General features: G+C 33.9%; 1 protein-coding gene across 1 annotated transcript in view; it reads right to left on the bottom strand.

Annotated features, from left to right (window-relative positions):
- LOC149798563 (uncharacterized) overlaps positions 1-20,309 on the bottom strand; it is a 258,625-nt gene that overhangs the window by 102,568 nt on the left and 135,748 nt on the right. The window contains exons 58-65 of the mRNA XM_089957207.1: positions 17,663-17,776; positions 16,699-16,812; positions 15,913-16,026; positions 14,813-14,926; positions 13,434-13,550; positions 12,985-13,098; positions 9,485-9,598; positions 3,661-3,774 (exon numbers count right to left, since the gene is read on the bottom strand). Of these exons, the coding sequence (XP_089813333.1) occupies positions 3,661-3,774; positions 9,485-9,598; positions 12,985-13,098; positions 13,434-13,550; positions 14,813-14,926; positions 15,913-16,026; positions 16,699-16,812; positions 17,663-17,776 (915 nt within the window). The remainder of the gene's footprint in view (positions 1-3,660; positions 3,775-9,484; positions 9,599-12,984; positions 13,099-13,433; positions 13,551-14,812; positions 14,927-15,912; positions 16,027-16,698; positions 16,813-17,662; positions 17,777-20,309) is intronic.

Raw genomic sequence — 20,309 nt, 5'->3', positions numbered from 1 at the left:
GCACAAGCACCGAATTCACATACTGATAATTGAAAGCAACACTAAATATGCTTTAAATTGAATCCATTATTTATTTATTATTACTGCATTTATTGACTTTTATGTCTTAATATAGTCATCATTTGTTTCATTAAAGTTCATTACTATGTCATATTCAGTGAAATCTTGAAGAAGATCCAGTAACTAGCTAGCAAATAACACAAGAAAAGCCATGTATGACATGTGTCAACACTTTTATGGACAATGATGGATCAAGCAAATAACACAAGAAAAGCCATGTATGTCATGTGTCAATACTTTTATGGACAATGACGGATCAAGCAAATAACACAAGAAAAGCCACGTATGTCATGTGTCAACACTTTTATGGACAATGACGGATCAAGCAAATAACACAAGAAAAGCCATGTATGTCATGTGTCAACACTTTTATGGACAATGACGGATCAAGCAAATAACACAAGAAAAGCCATGTATGTCATGTGTCAACACTTTTATGGACAATGATGGGTACATCAAATAACACAAGAAAAGCCATGTATGTCATGTGTCAACACTTTTAGGGACAATGACGGATCAAGCAAATAACACAAGAAAAGCCATGTATGTCATGTGTCAACACTTTTAGGGACAATGACGGATCAAGCAAATAACACAAGAAAAGCCATGTATGTCATGTGTCAACACTTTTAGGGACAATGATGGGTACATCAAATAACACAAGAAAAGCCATGTATGTCATGTGTCAACACTTTTAGGGACAATGACGGATCAAGCAAATAACACAAGAAAAGCCAACTATGTCATGTGTCAACACTTTTAGGGACAATGATGGGTACATCAAATAACACAAGAAGAGCCATGTATGTCATGTGTCAACACTTGTAGGGACAATGACAGATCAAGCAAATAACACAAGAAAAGCCATGTACGTCATGTGTCAACACTTTTATGGACAATGATGGGTACAGCAAATAACACAAGAAAAGCCAACTATGTCATGTGTCAACACTTTTATGGACAATGATGGATCAAGCAAATAACACAAGAAAAGCCATGTATGTCATGTGTCAACACTTTTATGGACAATGACGGATCAAGCAAATAACACAAGAAAAGCCACGTATGTCATGTGTCAACACTTTTATGGACAATGACGGATCAAGCAAATAACACAAGAAAAGCCATGTATGTCATGTGTCAACACTTTTATGGACAATGACGGATCAAGCAAATAACACAAGAAAAGCCATGTATGTCATGTGTCAACACTTTTATGGACAATGATGGGTACATCAAATAACACAAGAAAAGCCATGTATGTCATGTGTCAACACTTTTATGGACAATGACGGATCAAGCAAATAACACAAGAAAAGCCAACTATGTCATGTGTCAACACTTTTATGGACAATGACGGATCAAGCAAATAACACAAGAAAAGCCAACTATGTCATGTGTCAACACTTTTAGGGACAATGATGGGTACATCAAATAACACAAGAAGAGCCATGTATGTCATGTGTCAACACTTGTAGGGACAATGACAGATCAAGCAAATAACACAAGAAAAGCCATGTACGTCATGTGTCAACACTTTTATGGACAATGATGGGTACAGCAAATAACACAAGAAAAGCCAACTATGTCATGTGTCAACACTTTTATGGACAATGATGGATACAGCAAAATTAAAAATCTTAACAGATGTTTACCTACTGCATACATGTTCTGTCCAAGTAAATGAATAAAAGTCAGGTGATATAGAACATTTGTTTAAAGAATAACTCCTTTTTAAAATCGTTTCTCTTTGAAATATATTAAAACTTTATATATATATATATGTAATAAACTGACTACTTGAAAGGACTGTTATTTGCCATATGATTTTTATTCTTTATATATATATATATATATATATATATATATATATATAATTCACAGTTTGCCTGCCAGTACAATAATGTTGCCATTTATGCATTTGTGATCTCCAAATGACACAGGTCATTTAAGGCAAAACGTTCTCTGTTGCGAAGGAATTTTGACAATCACACACAGAAATAGTGCCGATTTATCGTACATGCATATTTTATAAAACTTCATATCTTTTGTAAACTCAGACAGAGTTATTGCAATTTTCATATACAATGTGTCCGAACATTTAAAATAAGCATCCTGTAGAACATATTTTGTCTTTACCCTAAACAACATCTGGCCTTATGCAAAGGTAAATCTTGTGTATTCACCTTTTGGGAAAAGTACAGATTTATGTGTTGGACACCATATCTGAGAGAAACACTACAATGTTGTCAGGCATTTCTGCGCACCTAAGGTTTTCGTTTCCAATATTGAAGCAAAACACATATGGAATTCGAGCGATTAACAAAAATAAAATACAGCAATGCTTACCATTTGAAAAGATGCAATGGTCACCAGAATATTCTTTTCAAGATAATATTAACTTTGGACACAGAGGATACCACCCCCCTGTTTTCCTGATTCGCGATATGTCGGCCTATTCTGCGCATAGCTTTGAAAAGATGTCATGTTTATCAATTTGAGCTACAGAAATGAAATATATTACTTTGGACTGTTTCTGTCAGCAGTTCAGTCGAGTAATTAGGTCAGGTTTATAGCTAGTTTTACAAAATTCAACGTAAAAATGCCAATGAATGGCAAGAGGTATTAAGCAAACTAAACTGATGTTGTAAAAAAGTTAGCAAAGTTCAACATTTTATGAAAAATAAGCTATTACGTGAAAGAGAAACAACAATGAATAGGATGTAATGTGATTGCAACGTCTTGTTGATGGGGAAAAAATTACTACAGAATTTAGAAACAGACTATACGCCAAGGAATCTGTTGATAATTTATGTTATAGTGGAAAGTAGACACATTGGGTAGCAGACGATTTTGTACATGTGGGACAACTTCTTGCAAAATTGGAAACTTGGATTAAAATACAGTTTTGTTTTAAGGTACACATTTCCATCTTTTATATAATGTATTTATTTGTATTATTCTAAAAGATGCATAGTAAATCGTATTTTCTGGGTTACAGGGTCAAGAAGGTCATGGAGTGGGTCTTCACGCTGCCATTTAGAAATTACATTTTTATGTGCATTTCGAGTCTAAATGTGGGATATTTTTGTACACTTTATGAATATCACTTTTCTTAATTAATATACGATTGTTCTTTCTGGAAACAAAATGGCTTTTTGACCCAAAATAGCATGTGATCCAATGTTTACAGAAATGACGTATCATTTCGCAGAATTACCCGATGCGCAGAATTGACCGACATGGCGGTAAATAAGAATTTTGAATTTATCTGGATTATAAATAATTCTAATATAGAGTAATTATCAGACATGAAACATTGGCAAAATTTTCCTTAATATAAAAGACTCTCCTAGGGCAGGTTTGATTGGTCATACACTTGTACCTGAGTGGGTAAATGAATGCCATAAACACAGGACACTTAACAGGTGTACAAATATATAACCAGCATGATGACTGTGTACTGATTTTATGTGTTCTGTACTCTTAGGAGTTTTCTGGGGGAACTTATAATCACACAAGTTTATAAATCTCTTCATTTACTTTCTTCAACCAATCAAATATGTTTTAATTTTATAACTTTTTTCCCTCAAAACTTACCATTTCGACAGTCAAACCCACTTCTTCCTGCAGGACAGCCACAGTAGAAAGAGCCTAAGGTATTTGTACAGTTCCCTCCATATAGACATGGATTAGTCAGGCACTCATCTACATCTGAAAATATTTTTATAGGTAGAATGGGCAACAATAGTTTATTAGTGTGCATAAGTATAGAAATGGAAGGTACAATAGTTGTCTTCACACTATAAAGTACATCATTATAACACTGTACACCTGATATAACTGGGGTATGGTGGCAGATATATCTATATTGGTTGAATTCTATTTTGCCATGTGGTGTACTTTAGTATGGTTGAATTCTATTTTGCCATGTGGAGTACTTTAGTACAGGTTGAATTCTATTTTGCCATGTGGTGTAATTAGTATAGGTTAAATTCTATTTTGCCATGTGGTGTAATTAGTATAGGTTGAATTCTATTTTGCCATGTGGTGTACTTAGTATAGGCTAAATTCTATTTTGCCATGTGGTGTACTTTAGTATAGGCTGAATTCTATTTTGCCATGTGGTGTTTTAGTATAGGTTGAATTCTATTTTGCCATGTGGTATACTTTAGTACAAGTTAAATTCTATTTTGCCATGTGGTGTACTTAGTAAAGGCTGAATTCTATTTTGCCATGTGGTGTACTTAGTATAGGTTGACCTCTATTTTGCCATGTGGTGTACTTAGTAAAGGCTGAATTCTATTCTGCCATGTGGTGTACTTTAGTACAAGTTGAATTCTAATATGCCATGTGGTGTACTTTATTATAGGTCAAATTCTATTTTGCCATGTTTTGTATTTTAGTATAGGTTGAATTCTATTCTGCCATGTGGTGTACTTAGTATAGGTTCAAATCTATTTTTCCATGTGGTGTACTAAGTAAAGGCTGAATTCTATTTTGCCTTGTGGTGTACTTAGTAAAGGCTGAATTCTATTTTGCCATGTGGTGTACTTAGTAAAGGCTGAATTCTATTTTGCCATGTGGTGTACTTAGTAAAGGCTGAATTCTATTTTGCCATGTGGTGTACTTAGTAAAGGCTGAATTCTATTTTGCCTTGTGGTGTACTTAGTAAAGGCTGAATTCTATTTTGCCATGTGGTGTACTTAGTAAAGGCTGAATTCTATTTTGCCATGTGGTGTACTTAGTAAAGGCTGAATTCTATTTTGCCATGCAGTGTACTTTAGTATAGGTTGAATTCTATTCTGCCATGTGGTGTACTAAGTAAAGGCTGAATTCTATTTTGTCATGTGGTGTACTTAGTAAAGGCTGAATTCTTTTTTTCCATGTGGTGTACTTTAGTATAGGTTGAATTCTATTCTGCCATGTGGTGTACTAAGTAAAGGCTGAATTCTATTTTGCCATGTGGTGTACTTAGTAAAGGCTAAATTCTATTTTGCCATGTGGTGTACTTAGTAAAGGCTGAATTCTATTTTTCCATGTGGTGTACTTTAGTATAGGTTGAATTCTATTCTGCCATGTGGTGTACTTTAGTACAAGTTGAATTCTAATATGCCATGTGGTGTACTTTATTTTAGGTCAAATTCTATTTTGCCATGTGGTGTACTCTAGTATAGGTTGAATTCTATTGTGCCATGTGGTGGACTTTAGTATAGGTTGAATTCTAATTTGCCATGTGGTGTACTTTAGTATAGGTCAAATTATATTTTGCCATGTGGTGTACTTAGTATAGGCTGAATTCTATTTTGAAATGTGGTGTACTTAGTATAGGCTGAATTCTATTTTGCCATGTGGTGTACTTAGAATAGGTAGAATTCTATTTTGCCATGTGGTGTACTTAGTATAGGTTGAATTCTATTTTTCCATGTGGTGTACTTTAGTATAGGTTGAATTCTATTTTGCCATGTGGTGTACTTTAGTATAGTTGAATTCTATTTAGTCATGTGGTGGAGTTTAGTATAGGTTGAATTCTAATTTGCCATGTGGTGTACTTTATTATAGGTCAAATCCTATTTTGCCATGTGCTGTGCTTTAGTATAGGTTGAATTCTAATTTGCCATGTGGTGTACTTTATTATAGGTCAAATCCTATTTTGCCATGTGCTGTGCTTTAGTATAGGTTGAATTCTATTTTGCCATGTGGTGTACTTTATTATATGTTAAATCCTATTTTGCCATGAGGTGTACTTTAGTATAGGTTGAATTCTATTTTTCTGTGTGGCATACCTTAGTATAGGTCAAATTCTATTTTTCCATGTGATGTGCCCCAGTATAAATCAGTTCCTGACATAACATGGATTTGATGATGGAAACTATTAAATTGGTTAAATTCTATTTTCCTATGGATACCATTTAATTGGTTGAATTCTAATTTTCCATTTAATGTATCTCAGTTTAAAGTGGCTGATCCTGAGATTTTCTTACATTTTCAATATGGGACATGGGGGCCCTAGCAATTCATAAAGTTTTTCAGAAAGGAAGCTAAAGATAATTTTCTGAAACAAATATGACTGTGAGATATGTAAAGTAAGCTTTCATGCAATAAAGCAATCAACAAATATGATCATAAAGCCGGCTGATAAGTTGCAAGAAGTTACTGTGCAATGTTGCACAATCCAGAAAGGCAACATTTTTCTTCTTTTCCATAAAATAAACTCATTAAATATAGATATTTTCTTATAATTAGATTATTCTTGCTTTTAACTTTAAAATTAAACAAGCAAACAAAGGTTTTGTTTTATTACTTATCTAATTCTCAAACCAAGCTCCTCTCAACTGTGAATTTCCGTGTCAAAACTGGACAAATATGCATATTTTTGGAATGAAAATGGTATGATTTTGGCTCCCCCAACTATAACAAAGTACATATCTATGACTCCTTTGATAATCATTAAAGTGGTAGACCGCAGTTTGGACATGTTATCTTACATCAACACTCAAGTCTATCACAATGTGCTGGCAGATCTGGGTCTATGCAGTTTGTTAGAAGCAATCAGTAGAACAAGCAAAATAGACCCTGATCTGCAGGCACATTTTATGATGGCAGAACATGGTCTATGCTGTAGGTGGACTTGTTTTATAAGTTAAAGTAATCCATGGTCTATGCTGTAGGTGGACTTGTCTTATAAGTTATAAGTAATCCATATGGTCTATGCTGTAGGTGGACTTGTCTTATAAGTAAGTTATAAGTAATCCATGGTCTATGCTGTAGGTGGACTTGTTTTATAAGTTATAAGTAATCCATATGGTCTATGCTGTAGGTGGACTTGTCTTATAAGTAAGTTATAAGTAATCCATATGGTCTATGCTGTAGGTGGACTTGTCTTATAAGTAAGTTATAAGTAATCCATATGGTCTATGCTGTAGGTGGACTTGTCTTATAAGTTATAAGTAATCCATATGGTCTATGTTGTAGGTGGACTTGTCTTATAAGTTATAAGTAATCCATGGTCTATGCTGTAGGTGGACTTGTCTTATAAGTTATAAGTAATCCATATGGTCTATGCTGTAGGTGGACTTGTCTTATAAGTTATAAGTAATCCATATGGTCTCTGCTGTAGGTGGACTTGTCTTATAAGTAAGTTATAAGTAATCCATATGGTCTATGCTGTAGGTGGACTTGTCTTATAAGTAAGTTATAAGTAATCCATATGGTCTATGCTGTAGGTGGACTTGTCTTATAAGTAAGTTATAAGTAATCCATATGGTCTATGCTGTAGGTGGACTTGTCTTATAAGTTATAAGTAATCCATATGGTCTATGTTGTAGGTGGACTTGTCTTATAAGTTATAAGTAATCCATGGTCTATGCTGTAGGTGGACTTGTCTTATAAGTAAGTTATAAGTAATCCATATGGTCTATGCTGTAGGTGGACTTGTCTTGTAAGTTATAAGTAATCCATATGGTCTATGCTGTAGGTGGACTTGTCTTATAAGTAAGTTATAAGTAATCCATATGGTCTATGCTGTAGGTGGACTTGTCTTATAAGTTATACAGTGTGACCCCGCTATAACCCGCCCCAAGATAACACAAATTTGGATATAACATGTTTGTGGCGTGGCTCCCCAAAATTTCATATATTCATTTGCACATGAAAAAAAAATATTTTCTTCAAAATACGTGAAATAGTGTATAAAAAGTGCATTATCATTTTGGGGAAAAGATCGTGCATGAATTCGAATATAATACAATTGTGGCATGGTTCCTGAAATTCTAAATACATGTATGTGTATTTTTCATTTTTCTTGTACCCAGAAAAAAATGTTTGTTTAAAGTACAAGAAATAGAAATAGTGTGTAAAATGTTTATTATCATTTGGGGAAAGAGTTTGCATACAAATTTGAATATAATAAGATTATGGCCTGGCTTCTGAAATTTAACAATTTCAACAAGTTCTTGAAGTGTTATGCCAAAATAAACATTATCAGAAATGTTACTTATTACTGATCCATGAGTAAAGCCAGTAAGTCATCTTTGTGATTGTCTCCAATTAAGTCTGTATACAATCATTGCTCAAACAATAGCTGACGTGTTGCTTCTTTAACTGCATACACAATCTATCAGCAACCACTGCAATCATTGACAAAAGATTCTCACAATTTAATAAACATCAAAAAAAGAAAGCCACCAACATATTTGCTGGTCTGGGTGGTGTTTATTAGACACAGTCACTTGACCAGTAAATAAAGTCCACTTTATTAGCTGGAAATTGAAAGGGTATGAAATTGTACATGCGTTCAGCTTAAATATCCTTATAAAAGTATTTTTCATATGTTTCTTTCGATATTCACAAAATCTAAAGTAAAAATTATATGCATGCTAAAAGCATGTGTTGTTTGTTAATTATTCTTGCTGTAGTCATTCAAATGATTAAGTGTACAAGTGTTAATTATTGGGAATTTACAATGGATAAAGGTACACAGAAACACATATGAGAAAATTTTCGAAGTATGAAATTTGTACAGGCGTTGTTCATAGACCTTGGAACGTAATGAACCATACATGTGCTTTGTCTTTCTTAACCTAATTTCATTGTTAATTTTTCCCCTTGAATTCAGACACATAATGATATGTGACAAAATTACTGAATATTTTAAATATGTGTGCAATGTTTCAATGGAATTACATGCATTATGGATGAATTGCATGCCATGACGGCATGATAGTAAATGGAGTTGATACCCTATTCATGATATACATTAGACATGAATACACGTATATGTGCCAATGTGTTGTTCTCTGTAAAAAGTAAAATACTTTAAAAACCACATTAACGCGACCCTGCTATTAATGCGATCCAATTTTCTGGACCCCAATTATTGCATTATAGCTGGGTTCCACTGTATGATACAGACAATCCAAAACATGTCATTCAATATTAAACCCCAATAAAAACTGACATCTCTCTGAAACGACTCTTATAATTGTGATCCTAACAGTGTCCAGTTTATAAAAGTTGTACTGTAGCCGATTCAGAAATAATTATCACATATATCTTAAAATGTCTAGTTTGATCTGTGTAACTTAGTACAGTGCTAATTACCTATAATCACATTATAGTCCAAATTCCCTTAGTGTCAACCTCACCAAAACAATGACCTCTTACATTTAGTCTGGTTCTGATTTTCTGCTCTTTATGTTTTTCTTTGTATTTATCTTTCTCCACAACCTACCTTATGGCTTAAATTGAGCAGTATTATGGCTGGCTTGTAAAGAAACATAAAACAATAGAAACAGAAGAACTGAAATTTATCTTGGCAAAGCCTGTATAACCAACCTAATGAAAGACATTTTTTTCAAAAATGCATTGCAGTTTTAATTCTACATTAGACAGTAATTCTAGTGTCTTATCATAATTTATGTACCTGTGCCACAGTCCTTGTCCGCGAACCCCTTTGGACAAGTACAGGTGTAATAACCAGGTGCATTCTGGCATGTTCCTCCATTCAGGCAAGGGCTCTGCAGGCATTCATTTACATCTGTGGAATAAAGAAAAACAATATGCATACATACCTACTTATTACTGTTTTCAAAATTGAAAGTGGGGGTGGGTGGTAGGCTTTGAACTTAATTAAATATGAGTGACAGAGATAATTCAAACTGTCATCAACAGTGGCTTAACTTCAAATTTTGTACCTCCTGTTAAGGTTCAGAAAAGACAATTTAATAAGACTTGGGATTTGGGCCTCCATCTTATAGGACCCCCTCTCTCTGAAATGCAGGAGCCACAGGTGAGGTAGTTATGCCCTGGCTGTAAACATTCTAGGTTGACCAGTCTAATTAGAATTGTATGGGAATGGAGTTTTGGAAAAAATACCAATTCTCCCATATTTGTAGGTTACTCCATTTTGTTGGAAAATATGAGCGAGTTTTTCGCATGGCCTTGGAAGTGCAGTATATCCATCCAACAAGACGAGTTCACATGTTTCCAAACAAATGCAGTAACCCTTTTATTTTATTATATGCTCATTATCTTATTCAACACAAGGCTTAATTATATTAACAAAATACACTACAAGAAACAAAGTAACTGAATACATGCCATATTCCAAACTCAAGCGCAGATTCATCATTACATAACAATATTATTACTGCGCACATAACTCCTCCAAGATAAATTTGAATTTAGTCACGCGGTTGACGAAACTTTTGAAAGAAAATGGCATGTCAAGTTAAAATTGAAATTTGGAGTCATACTGTGAATGAATGCGCGTTGCAACAACTTTTCCATTTGATGTGAAATGAATAGATTTTGGTATTTTTGTCGATTCTACGAAATTTCGTATTTATGGGCTGGATTTATATGTGACAATTCCACATGAAATATATCGGATTGAAGAAGCATGGGAGAAGCGTGTTGACGTCTGCAAATGTATTTCTGTTTCTGTCATTGAATGTTTGAAATCATAATGTGGGAAAAATATGAAGTTTTTCAATTTCAATTGTCAAAAAAAAGACGCTATGGAATTTAATACTTATTTCATTTTAAGTGCAGCAAGGAGGATGTAATTGCACTTATATTTGAAATTAAAGTACAATTTTGAAATGTGTAGTCAAGATTGAGAACCTATGACATGGCTCATGTAATTCGGATTTGCATGACTAAGAAAGTATATTTTGAGGAAATTCAGGATGTAAAATTGTAAGCATATTTTTTTACCATTCTTATTACCAGCTAAAGAAGACAGTTTATGCCTTGTCACTTGCATGTTATTTGTAAGGACCCTTTCTGGCATCTGCTGTTTAGCTAGCCTAAATCCGAAATATTGCATCAAAATTTTTTACTTGGAATGTGCCAAAGCAGCTGGTATGTGGCACTGTCCATGAAACATCTGCTTTACTTCATTCAGAAACAAATTTAATCAACCAAAGCATAAAGCACCTACTACGTGAGTGTACATGATTTGTTTACAAATCAAAAGTGCTAGGGTCTGCATCCATTTTTTTGTTTACAATAGAAAGTAGTTCCTTTATGAGAGCAATATGTTGCACGCAAGTTCAGTATTGTAAAATATTGAATGATTCTGACAATGTAAAATTAACAGAGAAAAAAATGAGTATATAATAAAACAATTTCTGGAACAGCTCCAAGTCATTCAATACTAAAACACAGCTATGAGGATACTACTAATGGTATAAAACACAGACAATCGAATCCATGTCATTCAATTTTAAAACACAGCTATGAGGATAATACTAATGGTATAGAACACAGCCAATCCAATCCATGTCATTCAATTTTAAAACACAGCTATGAGGATACTACTAATGGTATAGAACACAGACAATCCAATCTATGTCATTCAATTTTAAAACACAGCTATGAGGATACTACTAATGGTATAGAACACAGACAATCCAATCAATGTCATTCAATTTTAAAACACAGCTATGAGGATAATACTAATGGTATAGAATACAGACAATCCAATCCATGTCATTCAATTTTAAAACACAGCTATGAGGATACTACTAATGGTATAGAACACAGACAATCGAATCCATGTCATTCAATACTAAAACACAGTTATGAGGATAATACTAATTGTATAGAACACAGACAATTAGATACATGCTACTAATTGTATAGAACACAGACAATCCAATCCATGCTACCAATGGTATAGAACACAGACAATCGAATCCATGTCATTCAATTTTAAAACACAGCTATGAGGATACTACTAATGGTATAGAATACAGACAATCCAATCCATGTCATTCAATTTTAAAACACAGCTATGAGGATACTACTAATTGTATAGAACACAGACAATTGAATCCATGTCATTCAATACTAAAACACAGCTATGAGGATACTACTAATGGTATAGAATACAGACAATCCAATCCATGCTACCAATGGTATAGAACACAGACAATTGAATCCATGTCATTCAATTTTAAAACACAGCTATGAGGATAATACAAATTGTATAGAACACAGACAATTAGATACATGCTACTAATTGTATAGAACACAGACCATCCAATCCATGCTACCAATGGTATAGAACACAGACAATCGAATCCATGACATTCAATTTTAAAACACAGCTATGAGGATAATACTAATGGTATAGAACACAGACAATCTGATCCAAGTTATTCAATATTAAAACACAAATATAGGAACAACTATGTATTGCTAGAAAGACGGGTTGATTAAGACAAACTCACTGGTATGACCATTCATTCAAGACAAGTAGCTATAACATGAGTTTTGCAGTTGCTTCTATGGTGGCCATTTTGGGATGTCATATTTTTCATTTTGGACTGACTTCATATAGTGAGAAGTGTTTTCGTGATTTAGTGGTATTCCCATTTAGTGATATGACCATTCCTTTAAGAGGAGCGACAATACCAAGAGTTTTTAGATTGCTACCATGTTAGCAACATTTAAAAACAACCAGACATCATGAAAAGTGACAACTTTATGTCAATTTTAGCAATAACATTTTCAGGATTAAGACCGACCAAAGTGTAAAACCTAATATCACTAATGACTATCAGTTCTGAGGAAGACTTTCAAGATGGATGCTGTTGTGGCCATACTGGATTCTGAAGGGGTACCATTTACATTCACAATCACCTATGCCCTGGGATGGTTGTGGGCATGAAGTTTCATGGCCATCCTTGTAGTAGTTTAGGAGAGGTAGTAATAACAAACCTGAGCTTACGGAAAGATGAAAATCCACTGCAAAAACTCTGTGGTCTTGGACCAGTACAGCAAAATTGTGATTCATTTTAATTTATGTGGCTACATATTGAAAATTATTACATCCAATATCTTACAGTTTATCATACATTCTTGCCAAACGTTACCCACATGCATGACATTTACATGTGTAGAAGAAAAACATACCCTGTCCACAGTTAAATCCAGTCCAACCCAGAGAGCATTCACAGGTGAATGAACCATCATTGTTGATACATGTTGCTCCATTCAAGCAGGGTCGATCCAAACACTCATTCTTGTCTGAGGTAAAAATAGGTTGGGTATATTATTTTTTGGAATCAAGTATTTTACTCACAACATTTAATAGATTCCTATATAGTAACACTATCGCTACATGTTTAAGTATTGGTTTACATACAAACTTTGAAAATTAAAGTATTTCACTGAATTTTAGCATAGATAATTTGCTTGATTGATGGATCTATATATATATATATATATATATAGAGAGAGAGAGAGAGAGAGAGAGAGAGATATTTAATTTTAAAAGCTTTAACTTCAGCATTCTTGCCAATTCTTGTCAAATCAAGTAAAGGATTAAGTAAGAAAGTAATTTTGATTCATCAACTACTTACCTAGTTCACACCTGTTTCCAAGCCATCCAGGTTTGCATAAACACTGGAATGTCCCTGGCAGATTAAGGCAGGTGCCCCCATTCTTACAGAAATTCAGCTCCAGACATTCATTGACATCTGACAATAATTTTAAAAAATGGTCATCCAGGTTTTAAAAATTATGAGACAAACAGGATAGCATTTTGCAAAACATATTTCTAAAACTTCATTGCTATATCCAATAAAGAAGTTCAAATTTATTACAGAAGTCACCAAATTTATAATGTCAGGATGTCTTTTTAGTACTGGCATCTAAAAACTGTAACCACTTAGAATGAAGTCAAACAGGCAACAGACAGAAAGACAGACATGGAAATATACAGAAGCTTGTATCTTACTGAGAAATAATCATCATTCTGACACAGGTCTCTGCTCCATACATTAAAACAATTACGCACTTCTCAACACCTATTATCTGAGGTCAAACAGAAATGCATTGGGTTCCATTTGATAAGCAATGCAGTGAAAATTCAAAATCATGTTTACATTTTGTAACGGTTAATAAATTGAAATTTATCATACAGATGTGTAAAAACATATTTTTAGACTAAAATATACTGTTAGTAAATTTCTGTGCTAAGATCCAACAAACTAAGAAACAAAAATATCACTCCAACATACACCAAATGTAGCCCTTGAATCCTGTCCATTGACTAAACAAATTTGTGATGCTACATGACTATACACATCATCGCAGTGATTACAGAAAAAAACAGCATCCACAGGACCATACCCCAGCAACCACCTTTATTTGACCACCCATAAGGATGGCAATCCACCACCATCCCTACATACTTGGAAACCAGCAGAAGATTGATCCACTCACAACACACTATAACACCTAGCAGGATGGCAATCCACCACCATCCCTACATACTTGAAACCAGCAGAAGATCGATCCACTCACAACACACTTTAACACCCAGCAGGATGGCAATCCACCACCATCCCTACATACTTGGAAACCAGCAGAAGATTGATTCACTCACAACACACTATAACACCTAGCAGGATGGCAATCCACCACCATCCCTACATACTTGAAACCAGCAGAAGATCGATCCACTCACAACACACTTTAACACCCAGCAGGATGGCAATCCACCACCATCCCTACATACTTGGACACCGGCTGAAGATCGATCCACTCACAACACACTTTAGCACCCAACACGATGGCAATCCACCACCATCCCTACATACTTGGACACTGGCTGAAGATCGATCCACTCACAACACACTTTAACACCCAGCAGGATGGCTAAATAGATAAGCCTCATGCATATTATCATCTAGCATATAAAGACAGGTCAGACAGACAAACACTGGGAAATACCCACCTATCTGACAGAGATCACCAGTCCACCCATCAGGACATTCACACTTGTAGGCTCCATTAAGGCTGGTACATTTGCCTCCATTGGAACAGGTGATTCTCTTGCATTCATCAACATCTGATAGGTTTAAAAAAACAATTAGAGTCTTGGAGGTACAAATCATCAGCAAGGTAAAATATGGCCTGCATTCTAAGCATGATGAGAATTTCCCATTATCGTAATTATAACCTCAGAACTTACAATTATAAATGGTTTACTAGTGGTTCAATTTACTGCCTGTAAATGCCTGTTTACAAAATTGGTAACTGTAAATTAACATTCATATGGTACAAAAGGTGTTAACTTATGTACATATCCATGCAGCACATCTGTTTGCATTACCAATTTTGTCATCATGTACCATATAAAACAGTAAAAAAGATATGTTAAAGAAAATTATTTTTTGTAGACTGAATTTGGTTATCATAAGACGTAAAAGACATACAGCATATGAAAGAGTAGTAGGCTGAGTAAGGTAAGGTATCATCATTGTCAATGGCTTGCATATAAATAGTTGTTAGCTGAGTAAGGTAAGGTATCATCGTTGTCAATGGCTTACATATAAATAGTTGTTAGCTGAGTAAGGTAAGGTATCATCATCGTCAATGGCTTGCATATAAATAGTTGTTAGTAAGGTAAGGTATCATCGTTGTCAATGTAAATTTAACAAAATATACTGACAAATACCAACAAGATCTTACTGCACAGAAAGTGTAATATTACATAAAAATCAACATGATAATTACATACAATCGACCCATTTTCAGATTTCATAATAAATTAAATTACTTAAATGGGATTTGGTATCAGTGTCATTTTACAAACAGTTCCCGCCAAGAATTATATTATCTGTAGAACATATATTTTATTGTCATCTGATAATGATATTCCGTAGTAAGGAAGATCACTCAAGTTTGCCATGAAGTAAAACCTTGTAAACGACATTGTTTCTATAATTTTATGAAAACATTACTAAAAAATAACGCCATAATTATCTTGCACCTTTACAAATTATCTATTCCACCAGAATGTGCATTGTCAAATGGCACTTGTTGATAATTTACCTGCTTCACAATTCCTGCCGGTCCAAGATGGAGGACAGATGCACTCGTAACTTCCAAACAGATTTTTGCAGGTACCACCATTCAGACAGCGTCCTGATAAGCACTCATCAACGTCTACCAAGAGAAATAAATGACTTACAAGTATTTAATTTTATTTTCAGCTATGATATGCAATGATAGTATAAAAAGTTCTAACAAGGTTAACTCCTCCTGACAACTTAATTAAGCTCCATAGTCTGTAAAAGTTTTCAAATAAGAAACTCAGGCTTAGTATTTAAGTCCACAAATATTGACGGTCTATAACTTAAATAAAAGTTATTAATAAAAATAAAAATATAATGGCCTGAGCTAGAGTTTGAGCTTCATGCATATCGCTAAATTTGGGGCCTAACCTAGAGTTTGAGCTTAGTGCATATCATTAATTTTGGGGTCTAAGCTTAGGAGTTTGAGTTTGGTGCACATCATTAATTTTATGGCCTGAGCTAGAGTTTAGTACATATCACTAAATTTTGGGCTTGATATAGAGTTTAAGCTGAGTGCATATCATCAAATTTTGGGACCTCAGCTAGAGTTTGAGCTTAGTACACATCATAACTGAATAATAATATTATGTATAAAATACCTCAATATAAAACAACCTCAGTTATAAAGAACTCCATTTGTATGACTCCATACCTCTCTCTCTCTCTTTTGACACAAACTCACATACACAAACATAAATACACACACACACATGAGCAGTGGATACTGACAATCAAGAAACAAAGATGTAAAACAAAATCTGACCTTGACTACAATTTCTTCCAGTGTATCCTTCCTGGCAAATACAGTTGTAGGATCCAATTGTGTTTTCACAGGTGGCACCATTGAGACATACACCTCTTGAGCACTCATTGTCATCTGAATTACAAGAGCAGAAACATGTCAGATAGGAGAATATGTAAAAAAATTATTCTTTTTTTACAAGTCAGATTATATTTGTGTCCAAAGCAAATCAACCATGTACACTGCATGTAAAGGAATCAGGCATTGCAGAAATGTTATTTTATTATTGAACTCATCCCAGGAATAAAATAATTAAAAGTCATGGGTAACTCATTTGAGTAAGTAACTTACTCTTGACTTATCTTTATAGCTCCTCTGAATGCCACAGGCAGTGTGATTCAGAGGCAAACCTGGTTTTTGTAAAAAAGAGATTTTGTATGAAATATGTGTATGAAAACCATTTAAACAGTTCATTCTGAACTTTATTATTTGAACTGAACTTGAGAATTAAAGAGTTTAGTATTTTAAGATAAGAATCAACTAAATGGAATATTTAAATATACTGAAAACCAGGCTCCAAAGTTATGGATACCAGCAAACTTCTTGATAAAGTAATAAAACAATCTTAACCACCAGTAACCTTTTAAGTTAAATTAGGATAATTTTGATTTTGATTAGTTTTAATATATAATTTCACAAATTTTTAATTATGTGATACCTTGCAGTTTCCATTTTTGAGCTGACCTGGTACTTGTTTAAATACAAATAAAGGCTGTAGACAGTCTCTAGGCATATGTATGTACACTAATAATAAATAAAGGTGACAGTCTCTATGCATATGTATGAACAATATTAATCAATAAGGGTGGTAAACAGTCTCTATGCATATGCATGTATACTATTAATCAAAAAATGATGTAGACAGTCTCTAAATATACATGGCATGCCATAAAAAAAACAGGAAACAATAGTAAATGTCTCATACCATTTTTACATTGAGGTCCAATATACCCCACTGCACAGTCACACCGATATCCGCCCAGAATGTTTGAACATATCCCTCTGTTTTCACACGGGTTACTGAAACACTCATTTGTGTCTGTAAATAAAAACAAGGATTCATTGGAATGCAGTGTCTGTAAATAAAAACAAGGATTCATTGGAATGCAGTGTCTGTAAATAAAAACAAGGATTCATTGGAATGCAGTGTCTTAACCATGTTTCATACCATCATATTCATCCATTATTTCACCTGCATCATCCTGTGAAAACTTTAAAACCACACTTTAACATATAATGTTGTCTTTGTTGCCAATGATACCTAAATAATGGCATGCTTATGCAGGAAAAAAAATAAAAACACAATTTCCAAAAATCCTCTGTTAATTATATATATTCAATAATTTTTGAGAAAAAAATCCATACAAATATGATGAGAATTTGATTGGAACACTTCGGTCTCCACTACACTAGTATACAAGTATAAATTATAATGTAAACACTATATATCTATATCCATATATATATAGATAGATAAAGAAAATGTCAATATGATTCTTCAATAATTAGTGACCCACTTATTACGAGAGCATCCACTCTGTAACAAATCCATTTCTCCAAAGCTAAAATTAATCAAGCATTAACCATGTCTTTGGACTTGTTTTTGCAATACAAATGCTAAAACACTGTTTGCATACTCATACAGATATGTCCATTCGAATAAAGGCATTGACAAATCATGTAATTAGTCAGCTAATTCTAAAGCAGAAATGCTCTCTTCCATAGATGCAACTGCAGGAACATAGGTTAGGAAGAGAGTGATCATATTATAATAAATTAAGTATTATCAAAGAAACATATTTTGTTAAAAAGGTTTGGTTTCTTCTTCAAATATATTACCCAGTCATAGTATGTAACGATAATATTAACAGGTGGATGGATCTACATTCCTTTCAGGCAATGTTCACCATGGCTTTAGTCTTCTGATATATAGTGAGAGATATGGGATTATGACGAGTCAATGACTAGACGCATTCATGATAAGACTAATTTCACTCATGCAAATCTTGAGAAACCAACTCTTGAGAAATTGTCAAGTGACATTGGAAAGTAGCTTGTGGAACTGATAATAGAGATCCAACCAAGATCAATCAAATTCTTTGGGATGAAATGGTTTCTTGGATAGAAGATGTAGAATTTTGCATTTGTCCTTCATCCCATAGCATGACTGATGATGGTCTGGAAATATTTTGACTTAACTGCTACCCTGTAGATGAACATGGACTAACCTGATGAGCTGATATGCATAAAAGTATTCATGTAGTATTGGGGTACTCCAAAAAATCCAGGTCAATACAGTCAAAATAGAAATATCATCCTTTAAATAAGAGGTAAGAAATGCAATGCAAGATGCCTGGGTCTCTACAGTTTGCTTGGTAGGGTAAGAAGCCAAACTTATGCTGGGAAACCATGGCTTGGGGAAAATAAACATTCAGAGATCAAAATCTTCTTCTAAATGATGATGTGAAATGCTAGAAATACAACTCAAAAAACATTTCATCAATATAAAGTTGCATAAAACGTTTGGCTGAAATGAACTATTCCTTTGTAAAGATACGCCGCAGAAACAAAAGTTAGGAGAAGTTAGGAGAATATGCTATCGGGGCTACAGCTAAATAATAATGTGGAACAGTTGCATTAAGCTTACTAAAGTCATGTCACAGACACCAACATCAAGATGACAGAAAATCAAGGACCAAAATTCCTGTAAATGATGTTTATAAAATGCTGGAAATGAAATTCACCTAAGGTCTTATCAGTCTGAAAGTGCATAACATATCCAGTAAAAATCCAGCAGGTTTTGCTGAAGTTTTCATGAAGAAACCAAAAACCACGAGGAAGAGCTAAATAGGGCATAATTAATGAGACAAAATTCATACAAGACAAAACCCATGTAAGTCCATGAGACCTATGATGGTTACAAGTAACATCTCATGTAAAGACATAAGTCAATGGTCAAGAACCATAACTCAGTCCAAAATGATTACAAGGATCTGCTGTAGTTTGAAAACAGTATTGATGGAAAAAAGGTCAGTAACTCTAATAAAAGTAGACCTGAAAATACAAAGCCATTAAAATGATGCAATCATTCATGAAATGGATGCTAAGAATAACTGGCCCAGAAAAGTATATAATTAATCCAATTAAAGAGAATAAATTATCACTCTGAATAAAACAAAATATCGTTGAGTATTGAGACATACTGTAAGTACTACTGACAATTGGAGTCAAAGATGGTGCTGGTTAGTTTATTGTATGATAAAACAGACAAATGAAGTACAAAATATTCATCCATGATGACAGATTGAATAAAGAAGTAGGAAAATAGATGGCAAATATCTGTGGCAAAGAAACCTCCTAAGGAATACTTCAATTTGTGAAATGGCACAAAATTAAAGGTATTTGCAAGATTTTTTAAACAGCACGGTGAACAGGAACAAATAGAATTAGCAACAGTGAATGACAGAATTTGGTGCTAATCCAAGAGGAAACAACTAAATTCCATATTGTAGGTGAAATCAAATATTATGTTAATGTTACAATCAAGGGTACATGAATAAAGAAAAGGAAAG

This window comes from Sinohyriopsis cumingii, chromosome 5 (assembly GCF_028554795.1).
Source record: "Sinohyriopsis cumingii isolate HCF-2022 chromosome 5, ASM2855479v2, whole genome shotgun sequence".
NCBI lineage: Eukaryota > Metazoa > Mollusca > Bivalvia > Unionida > Unionidae > Sinohyriopsis > Sinohyriopsis cumingii.
The sequence above is the reverse complement of the archived record's forward strand: the minus strand, read 5'-3'. Positions and strand labels throughout refer to the sequence as shown.